The sequence below is a fragment of the Nylanderia fulva genome, unplaced genomic scaffold (assembly GCF_048542155.1).
Source record: "Nylanderia fulva isolate GAGA-0341 unplaced genomic scaffold, ASM4854215v1 Scaffold73, whole genome shotgun sequence".
Lineage (NCBI taxonomy): Eukaryota > Metazoa > Arthropoda > Insecta > Hymenoptera > Formicidae > Nylanderia > Nylanderia fulva.
In genome coordinates, this window is record NW_028190841.1 from 18,261 (window position 1) to 31,609 (window position 13,349).

A 13,349-nucleotide genomic window follows, 5' to 3' on the forward strand; every position below is an offset into this window, starting at 1 on the left:
CTGCACTACAGTCTTTATCAATACATAAAAATTAAATATTAAAATATAAAGTTAGATGTTAAAAATACAAAGTTAGTTAAATATTAAAATATAAAATTGAAACGATTCTTCGCTGTTGACCAATAGATATGCAAGGCGATTGGTCTGAGATGCCAAGTTATGCGACATTTGAGCATGATTATCGTTTTAACAAGTCCTTTTCCCCGATATTTCAAGTGTGTGTTGCGAAGTCTGAATACCCCTCAGTATATTCAGGGTATTCAGACTTCGCAACACACACTTGAAATATCGGGGAAAAGGACTTGTTAAAACGATAATCATGCTCAAATGTCGCATAACTTGGCATCTCAGACCAATCGCCTTGCATATCTATTGGTCAACAGCGAAGAATCGTTTCAATTTTATATTTTAATATTTAACTAACTTTGTATTTTTAACATCTAACTTTATATTTTAATATTTAATTTTTATGTATTGATAAAGACTGTAGTGCAGTCGAAACGTTTACAATTTATATCGATTCTGTAACGGAATGTTAATTTAATGATTTAACTATTAATAAAAAAAATTTTTTACATCTTATTTATTTGCTCGTTTAGTTGGCCTACTATATATGATTGTTTAATTTTGATCAATTATTAACCTGCTGATGGCCAAAAATTACACCTATATGCGACTGAGTAAAAAAAGAATTAAGAAGAAGTTATAATTTATTTTAACTTTTTAGTTGGACAAAAAAGACTGGGAGGATGAGAATGTGCATTATTTTTACAGATCAATTTCACTGCCTCCGATAATTCTACATCATAGTTAAAATTGCTGTTATATATATTACTGATCTTAGATGTCAGCGAAAAAATATTTTGATATAAACTTGACATGTATGTATGAGGTCGTAAATATAAAAGGAGAATTAACTAAAGAATTACAGCTTCTTATACTAAATTATTATACAAATAATAAAATAAAAAACTGAATTTCTTGAACGTTTTTTATTTTCTTATATTTCTTTTATTTTATTTTTATTTCTTTTATTTATTTATATATCAGAATAATACAAAATATTTCTCGGGTTGGACGATGGTCGTACACAAGGTACTTAGATGAACGATGGGAGGGGAAGGAAGGTCATCGCATGAGGACCTTCCTTCCCCTCTCGTCGTTTATCTACGGGCCTTGATCTTGATATGGATGACGTATGACGTCGCTCGCGCTTGCGCTGTCAGCTGTTTGCCGATTTCTTATAGTATATATAGTTTATTCTCATGAAAGATCGATGATGAATCCACAATCGATAATACGCGCGAAAATGTTGATCATTTTATTGATCTGATTGATTTTTCAAATATTTATAATCTGAAATTGTACGAATAATTTATTGCACTTTTATCACACCTAATATTGCATTCAATTGCTTCTTATTCGATAGAAATGAGTGCTATTAACATGAACTGGTTAGCTTCAGCGGAAGGAGAATCCTTGGTCCATCATTTCTATAATTCTTCCAAAAAGAGGAGATTTTATGGTACTGATTATATATAATAATATATTTATATACATCTTATATACTATAAAATTATATATTATATTAACTATAATTATATATGATAAACAACAAAAGTTAAAATGTGTAAAGCTTTCCCTGAGAATTGCTTTTTGTCTCTTTCAGGTATTCTGGAGAGGCCATCATTACCTAGTTCTATTGAGGAGGTCACTTACAAGATCTTCATGATAGGCAGATCCGGTGTGGGAAAGACTTTGGTAGTGGGAAAACTTGCAGGCACCTTGGAATCCAATAATTATGCAGAAACCAATGGCATAAGAAAGACGAATGTTTTTTGGCCTGTAAAAATCTGGGATAAAGTTGTCTTGTTCAAGCTGCAATTCTGGGATACATCAGAGAGCAGTATAAAAAAATATAATCACATTCTGCCGGTACTTAATTGAAGCGCTAAGAAATTTTTGAATAGCAATGTATGATTTGAATAGCTATATATATTCTATATTAAAAAGAAAATGTATTTTATTTCAGGCATGCAAAGACAAAGTTGATGCAATGTGCTCTGTGTTTTCCTTTGATGATGCGTCAAGCTTTAATGATGTTCCATACTTGATGAATACAATGACTGCGATAAAGGAGAAACCAGCAAATATAGTGATTGGCACAAAGTAATATATATATATATATATATATGTGTGTGTATTTCAATTTGATTAAAAAGAGACCTGGATAATCCAATTAAAATCTTTTTCAGGTTCAAACCTTGGTCAACCTGCGTGATAGATGATGCACAAATCAAGGAATTCAAAGACAAATGGAAAGTTAAGGTCATTAAGATCGATGCCAGTAAATCGTCCATGAGAACTGAAATGTTTGATTGCTCTTATCAATTGAATGCTATCTGCAACATTTTATGGAACAGAGATAAAGAGTTTATATCCAAACTGATGGGACAAGCTTGACACTGCATGTTTGATGCATTTTTTGTTAATTTTATACAAAATAAAAGTACAAAAATATAGATTAATTTTTTGCTTAAATCTTAGGTTTTATTTGTTGCATCCTCAATCACATACATCTGCAAGTTTAAACAATCAGTTTTAATATTCTTCAAGGGCAACAGAGTTTTATTAGTCATCTCTACATCTCCATCTTCAACGATCCATGGAAAATCTTCGCATTTTGGATTCTCGCTCAGGATAATATGTGCAGTTTCGCAAGTCTGAATTTCAATAGAAAATGTTGACCCATCAGGGAGAGGTTTTAAATATGTATCACACATCGATAGCTTCAAACAGATTGTCTTCACTGCTTCTTCTGTCTTTAAATAATATGGATCTTTCCTTGAAATGAAAAGAGATTACTGTAAAGATTGATTTCTCTCAGAAGAAATTTATATTCATTGTTGCAACATACTCTACAAATTCTGCTTGCAATTTAATTATATCAAAGACAAATTTTTCTATTGGCAATTTGTTCTCGTTGTAGAAGGTAAGGCTGATGGTTTTAATACTGCTTTCATCTTCCTTTATCAATTCCCTGATTGCGTTCAGAATATTTGACAAGTACTCATTCAATTCTGGATGTTCCGATACATGTACTGTAATTCCATATATCTTTCTTTTGACGTATATTTCCTTGGGATAGATTTTGCGACAAAATAGTATCTGATTGAATGCTACTTCTAAAAACTCCAAGAGAATGTCAATACCAACTGTAAACAATGTTATAAATATTGAAGGCATATTGTTTAAAGTTATATACATTTTGATCGATCATAAAAATGTACCTATATTGTCCTGAGACATTTTATGATATTAAAAATAACTACATGTTACATATATGTTACATGTTCAAAATATAAATATAAATTTATAAATGTATATCTTCCATTTTCACACACGTGTGTTTATAGCCGCCATTAGGGATGGGCGATATTTGAAATATCGATATTTTTTAATTAAAATATCGATATTTCAGCTTTCGATATCAGCATGTATCGATATCACAGATTAATAGACAGATCGCCAAAGGTCTGGATGAAGGAGAGACCAGCATTTCTCACTGATTTCAGCGCCATATCGTAGTAGTGGTCAATGCAGTAACTATTAATACGTTCCCAAGACACAGATTAATAGACAGATCGCCAAAGGTCTGGATGAAGGAGAGACCAGCATTTCTCACTGATTTCAGCGCCATATCGTAGTAGTGGTCAATGCAGTAACTATTAATACATTCCCAAGATAAGAGCGTCTCATGCTCATGAACTCGTCCGGCGGCATGTACGAGATTTATCTTATCTTTTCGTAGCGTTCGCGTATTTCGGAAAGGACAGAATTTTATGATGTTATAAATAAATAAATAAATAAAATATTAACCTGACCTATTATAATTATTTTTTAATAAATGTTTCATTATTATTATCATCTAAGTCTAAGTCGTTTAATTAATTTTTAGTTTTTTAATAATTAATTTAATTTATTCTAATCATTTTAATATGTGAAAAATACTAATACGTATACGTTTTATAATGAATTAATATATTTCGAGAGTCGAATTATATATTTTTAATAATATAAAAGTGTTCAAAAATTATATTTGACTTTTAATTTTAATTATTTTAGCAAAGAGTTCCGAAATCTCTTACACACATAATAGGGATTTTGTTCATCCATATAATTCGCAATTAAGTATATATGTTAATTATTAATTTTAATAAAATACAAAATTAAAATTAAAGGTCAAATATAATTTTTGATTGAACATAAATATATTTAATTCGTTATAAAACGTATACCCGTGATAGTATTTTTCTCGTACAAAAATAACTAGAACAAATTAAATACTCATAAAAAAATTAAAAAACAGTAATGAACGAATGTGCTCCCGTTATCGCGCACTCCCGCTGCTTTTTGTTTTATCTTCCTTGGTATTAATCATACCCAACGCTGTTTTCTAATACAACAGGGTCACTTGCTTGGTCTCCCTAGTTATGCACGAGTAGCACACTCACTTCATATTTAAACCTCTGTTTACTGGTATTTCTCTTTATTGACTTGTTTGTATACAGTATTTTGGCCCTGATCAGGTTAGACCTATGTTTGACTTGCTTTTTGTTGTACACACCCACTACGAACAAGTTACCTACGTTGTGTGTGTGCTTGTTCACCCGACCCGTTTGAGTTGTTGTATATGTCACATTACCCTGTTTCTTTATTGTCCCCTACCGATCAACCAAACTAATTTTTAAGTTGTTATTCTTTTCCATTCCTTTTTATATCTTTTTTGTTGTGTGTTGTCTTAATTTCTTTACTTCATGTTATGTTTTTGTTACGAGACATATCATTCCTTATCATGGGTATATTGTAGTGTTTTAAGTGATTTGAATATATTGGTTTAAAAAACTCCCCCCCCCACCTCACCCTCGGACCCCGTAGATAGTGTTCTTGGTAGTATTTTTATTTGATTCAACCACTAATACTTAACCTATATATTTAATGCCCGCCCATTATCTGGATGAATTTTATTACAAATCCCACCATTATGTGGGGTAAGAGATTCGGAACTCTGTCCTTGCCTAACCCAATAATTCACATGAAAAGTCAAATATAATTTTTGACAACTCTTTAGATTACTTAAGAATATATAATTCGCTTCCGAAAATATAATTCATATCAAACGACGTGAAGCTATGTTTTCATATCAAAATGACTAGAACTAAATTAAAGTAATTATCAATTGGGTATATTTTACGCGCGCCGCCCATTTGAGATACAGATATCGATTTGTTTTTAAAAAGACCATTGTGATTTGAATAAAAGAAATAATTTTTTTAAAAAGTGTTATGTTCGTGACAAAAAGAAGTTAATACTATTTTTTTAAAAACTAAAATGTATATTTGAGCGGATATATTAATTTGTTCACAGTGTCGTACATAATATAACAGCATGACATACATAAATCTGACGCTCCCAAATAAAGCCAACAAACTGATTTTTTTTACTGCGTTTCGTCAACGATAGTCCCCATAAAGTTGTATTTATAATAAGGTCGAAATGACCAAATTAATTATTGACATATTAGCATGATATTGAAAAAGACTGTCGTGCAGTCGAAACTTTTTATTATCTTATCTTTTGTATATTATGAAGAAAATTAATAAAAAATTTTTTTAATTAAATCATATAAGCTCGTTAAGTTGGCCTTTTTTTATACCCACATTTTTTAATTGTATACGAGCCGAAGTTAACTTATAAAATATAATAATTTTAAACACAAATATATTAAATTAATTATAAAACGATACCCATGATAGTATTTTTCTCGTACAAAAAAATTAGAGTAAATTAAATTAATCATAAAAGATTAAAATTAAATTTAAAAGAATTTAAACTTATATTTTAATTAATAAAATAAAACATTTTATTACGTCAAACCGTCGTGAAATAATTAAATAAAATTTGCTATTTTACGTCGAAGTCAAGTTTTTCAAGCTTATAAACATTTTATTAAAAAACAGATTCAATAAATATAATACATGTTATATATATATTATATTTATTGAATCTGTTTTTTAATAAAAGTTTTTAAGCTTAGAAAACTTGACTTCGACCCTAACTAGCAAATTTTATTTAATTATTCACGACGGTTTTACGTAATAAAATGTTTTATTATTATTATATAAAATATAAATTTAAATTCTTTAATTAATTTTTAATCTTTATGATTAATTAATTTACTCTAATTATTTTTGTACGAGGAAAATACTACATGGGTATACGTTTTTTCTTATCCACATTTACCTCTAGCCTTTTTTTTAATCCATGTAATTTTCCATTTTCCCCAACATATGTATCATCCCCTCCTCCTCCTCCGCCAACAAACACCATGTCTCCGCATATGCCAAGCAGTGCACTTTTTCCCCTCCCAACTTTACCCTCCCCAGCCTCCTTTTTTTAAGCACTTCCTCTATTATCCGCTATCAACAAATGAACAAGTGTGGGTCATTGGACAACCTTGCCTCACACCCCTTGCCGTCCAGAAGTTTTTTCCTTCCTCCTTCCCGCTCTTACTTTACCTCCTGTTTCCTTGTATACCTCTTCATCCTACTACTTAACCCCTTCTCTACCCCCTTTTCCTCATCGCATCCAGTAACACCTCCCTATCCACTGAGTCCAAACGACGCTATTCAGATCTATGAAGGCCGCTACTACCTTACCTCCATTCTTTTCACTGTTTTATTGATAAGGTCTTTAGCAACAATATACTGCAATCACAACCATTCCCTTCCTAAAGCCTTGTTTGACTTCCGGCAAATATTTCCCCCTCTCTATTTCCTCCTTTAAACCCTTTCTGTCGAATCCCCACATACCACCTTATATAACGTTGGCATCAAAGTCACACCTCTATGAGTTTTCCACCCTATTTTCCCCGTTCCCTTTTTAACAGTGGGTACTATTATCACCTTCTTTCCACCTCTCCGGCCACGAATCCTTCACTACTCCAGACTATTGTTGCACATTTCCCATTACCCACTCTCTTCACACCTACTCGAATCAATATTTCCATCTGTACCTCACTAGGTTATCCCATTCCTGCCACCTGCTTTTCCTTTCTTCAATTTTCCAAGATCTCTTTACTTCCCCCCTGCTTATTCCGCTCCTCAGACTCTCCTTTTCTCTTTCATCCTCTTACAACTTTAACATCTACCCTCCCAATAAGTCATTGAATATTTCCGCCATCCTCCGCTTTTTCTCTCATCACTCTTCTTCGTCGTCCTTTCCCATGTTGATGAATTTTCCATACCTCTGCCTTGCGTTCTTGCCCGACTAGAGAGGGCACGTGTACCCTCTTATCCGCACTCATTACTTTTTGCTGTACACAAAGGAGCTAGATGTCTGCCCGTGCGTCTGGAGCAGGCGCCGCCGCAGCCGTGGCGGCGGCCAGGGCCCGGAGCGGGCGCCGCAGGCGGGCCGCGGCGCCCCACAGGACGGCAGACCACAACCGGTCGGGGGGCCGGCTCCACTCTCGGGGGGAACGGAGCGCAAGTCCAGCGGCTAGACGGCGAGGTGGGCGAGAGAGACGAGGAGCGTAAAGAGGGGCCAAGACACCGTCTCCCCAGGCTAGGGACTAGCGGAGGAGGGGAGTACGAAACAGGCGGCGTTCCATTCTCATTTTTTCTTAGTCATTACCCAAAGGTGCCAGTTACCTACTCTTTCCCACATTTTCAGCATTCTCCTGTATTTATAACGTACAATCAAAGGGTGATGGTCCGAATCTATGTTATCTCACCACTCCATCTCTTTATCCTTTTCCTTTACTCTATCCTCTCCCACCAAATAGGCTATCACCGATCCCATCTTCCTCATGTATATGTGTACGCACCCTCCCTATCCCCTCTAATCCCTCCGTGAAAAAATTCCCCATCCACTTCTTCTAGCTCTTTTATAAAACTTCCTACAATCCTCATTTACCTTCTTGTACTCGATCTTTCTTTCCTCTCCTCCTCTCCTCCTAGCACTCCCCCAACTTTCTACATGTCCTTGCGTTGAAACATCTCCTCTAAAAATCGTCCATTTGTAGTATCGTTATCTCAATTCCATCCTTCATTTCCTCCATTTCCGTTTCTATGTCACCGTTAACTGTATATACCGATACCCTCCATTCGCTTACTACTATAAATTCCCGCCATCAGTATTCCCTCAGCTTTTTCCCATTCCTGATACTTTATAATTCACACCTCTCCTCCTTTGACCCAATGGATCTTCCCCCCATCGGTCTTCCTTCTATTCTCTCTTTGCTGCTTGATTCTATCATATATATCCTTTCAGGTAAACATCTTTTAATCGCCTACCACCTCTTTTCCTATAACATGTTTTAATCATAAACCAATACCTCCAATCTATATTATTCAAGAATTTTTCTCCTTGTTTTTTTAAACCCCTGAAAACTTCCAAAAACCTATCTTGCAATTCCTCTCTTAATTATCATTTGTAATTTCTCTCGTGCTCCTTTCTTCTTTTATCTCAGTAGTACCTTTATCACTACTAATTATATTAGTAATACTCTTATTCCCTTCTCATTTACTTCTTCTGCTTTTCTCCTCTTATATCCCTTTTTTTCCTCATTTTGCTTCATGCCCACCCTCTTCACACCTCCATTTTCTCCTTCAATTCTGCTAATTTCGCCTTTCAGTGTCTTGAGCACTCTTCTTTACTCTCCATTTCCACAAAACATCATTGATTTTTATTTTTTATCCTACGTAGTTTGCCACACCTTGTTCCCTTTCTCTTTTATTCCTCCGCACAATTCCATTATTATCCATTCATCTTTCTTTTACTCCAAGGTTAGGTGTCCTCTTTCCTCACCCTCTGCCTCTTTAACAGACTATTTTTTTCATATACCTGTATCATTTGTCTTGCTTGCCTAGTCTTACAACCACCATTATCCTTCTTCCCTCACTTGTCCTTAAAAACTTCTTTATCCATTATAATTTCCGTTTTTCGCGCTATTCTTTCATTATTTTCTCAAACTCTTTATTTTTAATCATTCACTTAAATTACTTAATATTTCTTATTATCACGATGTTATTCTTCTTTATTCTCTTCTTTCACTTAAATTCTTGAATAAGATGTCTCTTCATTTTCCCCATTATTGACTCAAATAAACCCTTACTCCATCCTTCTCCCCCCTATCTTTCTACTTTCTCCTTTTATTATATTATCATTCTTCCTCCCAACTCTATCACCTTTCCTCCAGTCTTTCTATCTTTTTTCCCCATTTCGTTTCTTTAGTATCTCCATTCCCCCTCCTTTTTCATATTTCAATCTTCAATTTCTTTTCCTCACCAAACTTTATATGTAATCTTCTTTCCTATATCCTCCATCAGCATCTGTAACTCCTCCTTTCCTATCCCCCTACTTTCTTGTCAGCCTTTCGTTTTTTTGATCCTTCTCAGCCATTCGTTCCTCTTACCTTATCCGTCCTCTCCCCTTCTTCCTTCCTTTTCAAGAAAATCCTCTATAACATCCATATGCTCCTCTTTCTTTCGCAATCTCTATATTCTCGGCCTACCTGCCTCTTTGTTTACTTCATCCTCATCTCCCTTCATTTCCACCTCTCAACCATCATCTCTAGTAGGCTAGATCATCATATCTCTACGATTCATCTTCAGACCATTCTTTTCCTCCTTATCATTTCTCTTACGCTTTCTTTCTTTGATTCACTTAATATATGGTTCTATATCGCTCAAACTCGCAGTGAATTCCCGAGATGATTCCCTATTGAATTCCCTATTTCTACTGCACTGCTCTATACACCTACTCTCTTCTTACACGTGTCTACGTGTCCACGTGTCTCACCTTTTCCTGCTTTATATTTTCAACTCCTTACCCTTTTCCGTAGTTCCATCCTTCAAATCTACCTCCTCTTGTTCCTAGCACTATCACCTCCTATTTCATCTTCTCCTACCCCTTTTCTCACTATTTCCTCACAAATACCTGGCCACGCTTTCACACACCTGTCATCACACTCTCACTGTGTAATAAGACAAAATAGTGAGGGTTGATAAAGGGGGGCAGACAGAATGAGGAAAATGGAGGGAGATGGAAAGGAAAAATTAGAGGAACGTGAAAGAGTTCAAGTATCTAGGATATAGTCCAAGGAATGGAGGACAGGCGGCGCAGGGTGAGGGACAGAGTGAGGAAAGCAGGAGCGGGTGATGAGACAAGGTATGGGGTATGGGAAAGAGAAGATTTGCAGGAGAATGGATGAAAAGAGTATGGTTAATGAAAAGGTTGGTGGGAACGTGATGGAGGTATGGGGCGGAAATATGGGGGTGGAAGGAGAGGAGAGGAAGTAGAGGCAATGCAGGAAAGATGGATTAGGTGGACGTTAGGAGTAGATTGGGTGTACGCCGGGGTATATGGTAGAGAAGAGATAGGAAAGGATAAATTCAGGGATAAGAGCAGGAAGAAGAGCGATAGGGTATGAGAAAAATTAGAGGAAGGAATGGGAGGAAGTTTAGCGAGGAAATGCTATGAGGAGATGAAGGAGAGGGTATAAAGGAAGGAAAGGAGGAGAAAACGATGTGGGAGGAAGAGAGGGCAAAATTTTTTGAAGGAAGGGGGATAGAAGAGAGGGAGATGGAGGAAAAAAGAGAAAGGGGGGAGGAAGTATATGAGGGATGGGAGCAGAAGACAGAGAAAGGCAAAAAGGAGGAAAGATTGGAGAAGATAAGAGGAGTCGAGATACAATAGATGGTATGGAGAATGGAAGGAGGAGGGTTTACCGGAATACTTGAGAAAGAGGGATGGGGGAAAGCAGATGGAGAAGGATAGTGAGTATAGAATGAACAATGAATGAGGGGGGCGAGATACTGGGAAGAGGAGGGTGGAAAAGAAGATGCAGACTATGTGGGATGGAAGATGAAACTTGGGACATGTAATAGGAGAATGTGGGGGAGAGGGGAATAAGGGAAACTGGTGGGAAAAAATGAGGGAAATACTGCAAGAAGGAGGAGAGGGAGAAGGGTGGATGAGGAAATTAGAGAAAAGAGGATGGAGGGAGGGGTGGAAGGGGAAGAGGAGGAAGGAGTATGAGGAGAATGTGTGAAAGTATGAATGAGGTGTTGGGGAATGTATGGGGACTGGAAGCCGAGGCGAAGCGAGGAATAGGTTAGGGACAGCTCTTTCTCTCTCTTAATTAGTAAATAGGTAGATTAAGTTAGAGATAAGATAATTGTAAGATAGATGAAGAGTAGAATGTAAGAGTAGTCTATAAGTTAAGATTGGAAGAGAATTTGTAAGGTTTGGGTACGCTCCTCAAAGCGCCTTTAATCCCTGAGGGGGCAAATAAAGTATTGAATTGAATTGAAATTGGGTATACGTTTTATAATTAATTTAATATATTTGTGTTTAAAAATATATTTTGACCTTTAATTTTAATTTTTATTTTATTAAAATAATAATTAACATATATACTAAATTGCGAATTAATGGATGAAAAAAATCCCCATTATGTGTGTAAGAGATTTCGGAAACCTCTTTGCTAAAAATAATTAAAATTAAAAGTCAAATATAATTTTTAAACACTTAATATTATTAAGAATATATAATTCGGTTCCCGAAATATATTAATTCATTATAAAACGTATACGTGATATTATTTTTCTCACATAAAAAATGACTAGAATAAATTAATTAATTATTAAAAAACTAAAAAGTAATTAAACGACTTAGACTTAGATGATAATAATAATGAAACATTTATTAAAAAAGATTCAATAACTAGTAGGTCAAGTTATAATTTTTTATTTATTTATTTATAACATTATGAGCTATTAAGCTCATCATCTCGTTCGCTCTCTGTCTTGCTTTCATTCGGCAAGTCACAAACGATATATGATCCTCGTATGTTCCGACTTCAACTCTCGAGAACTCTGAAACAAACGAAACTCGTGTCCAATATACAGGGTGTCGGTAACTAACAGACCAATGATTACAAATGGATTCTTTGGTCAATTTGGGAACGATTTTTCCTCAGCGAAAATGTCGAAAAAGGTTCATCATTTTTTACAACTTTCCAATCTTTGTCATTATATATCTTATTAGAACTAAGCCTTAAATTAAAATTTTATTATAGTAAAACTCTACCTGAAATTAACTGAAGAATGTAATTATGTTAGACTTTTAACTCCAAAACGTTTTAGTTTTCAAAAAACCTATTTTTTCAATCGCTTATAACTCGAAAATTATTGACTTCTCTACATTTTTGCTAAGGAAAAATCGTCTCCAAATTGGCCAGAGAATCCGCCCTTAATCATTGGTCCGTTAGTTACCGGACAACCTGTATATATTATATAAAAGTGTATAGCACGTCAGAAGCTTGTGAGCTTACAGCGATAAGTAAAAAACAATTGCGTATCTATTTCATTGCGTTATCTGTTTTAAACGCGCGCTTTAATTTTTCCAAACGTTTTTGCACTGTTTATATTTTAAAGGTCCTCTCTTCTAAAAATCTTGTTTTAAAGATCACTCTCACGCGAGCAAAATTTGAAAACATAAATTATTTAATATTTTTACTTTATTATTTGTAAATCCTCGGTAATTTCAAAATTTTTCTATTTGAAAATTATTAATTTCTATTGCCAATTAATTTGGGTGCGTTCCGTTATGCACTGCAAGTACGACAGTACTACCAATAGCGTTCCGATATAGATAGCAGTGCACTGCGAAAGTACTATCATGAGTATATGACGTCATTAATTTTGACGTTATTTCCTGTTGCGATTACTGCAACCGGCGAGGTGGTAAAGGGTGCGTTCTGTTATGCACTGCAAGTACTGGCACTATGACGTCATGCAAGTGTACTGTTGACAGCGTTCCTTTTTAATTTTGTGCACTTTGAAGCTACTGCAAAATAGTAAAACGGAACGCACTACAGTACGCTTTCAGCAGACTTTTAACTAACCTTTTCGCTAATAATCATCGAGTGAAAAATTGGTGAAATGGATAATACCATTATTGCATTAATTTACATATAATTTAATCGAGAATATATATGATTCGAGTGAGTCATCAAGTGAAAGCGATTTGGAAATGGAATTAATAAATGAAATGAGGACGACAAATTAAAATACCTAGAATTAAAATGTAAAATTACGTTAAAAATAATTGTATCATTATATTTCAGATATTGAATTTAAAAGTTAGTTCCATACGTACACATGGAGGTAGCCATCTGATTACTGCGAGTGCTTTACCTCGCCGGTTGCAGTAATCGCAACAGGAAATAACGTCAAAATTAATGACGTAATATACTCATGAGAGTACTTTCGCAGTGTACTGCT

General features: G+C 34.7%; 2 protein-coding genes across 2 annotated transcripts; one reads left to right on the plus strand and one right to left on the minus strand.

Annotated features, from left to right (window-relative positions):
• Window positions 1-1,207: 1,207 nt before the first annotated feature.
• On the plus strand, window positions 1,208-2,541 carry LOC114928826 (ciliogenesis and planar polarity effector 2-like). The gene is made up of 4 exons (XM_085488870.1): window positions 1,208-1,525; window positions 1,670-1,935; window positions 2,033-2,169; window positions 2,256-2,541. Exons 1-4 carry the CDS (start codon window positions 1,432-1,434, stop codon window positions 2,461-2,463), a joined length of 705 nt encoding a protein of 234 aa, XP_085344996.1. The 5' UTR covers window positions 1,208-1,431; the 3' UTR covers window positions 2,464-2,541.
• On the minus strand, window positions 1,850-3,598 carry PolZ2 (DNA polymerase zeta subunit 2). Its single transcript, XM_029300179.2, has 3 exons — window positions 3,291-3,598; window positions 2,918-3,215; window positions 1,850-2,844 (listed from the first exon to the last, which is right to left on the minus strand). Exons 1-3 carry the CDS (start codon window positions 3,307-3,309, stop codon window positions 2,544-2,546), a joined length of 618 nt encoding a protein of 205 aa, XP_029156012.1. The 5' UTR covers window positions 3,310-3,598; the 3' UTR covers window positions 1,850-2,543.
• Between the last annotated feature and the right edge of the window lie 9,751 nt (window positions 3,599-13,349).

Coding starts and splice junctions, on each gene's coding strand:
- PolZ2 (XM_029300179.2), bottom strand. Junction 2,845..2,917: donor TTGCAAGCAGAATTTGTAGA/GTATGTTGCAAC, acceptor TTTCATTTCAAG/GAAAGATCCATATTATTTAA.
- LOC114928826 (XM_085488870.1), top strand. CDS start 1,432: ATGAGTGCTATTAACATGAACTGGTTAGCTTCAGCGGAAGGAGAATCC. Junction 1,526..1,669: donor CAAAAAGAGGAGATTTTATG/GTACTGATTATA, acceptor TGTCTCTTTCAG/GTATTCTGGAGAGGCCATCA. Junction 2,170..2,255: donor AATATAGTGATTGGCACAAA/GTAATATATATA, acceptor AATCTTTTTCAG/GTTCAAACCTTGGTCAACCT.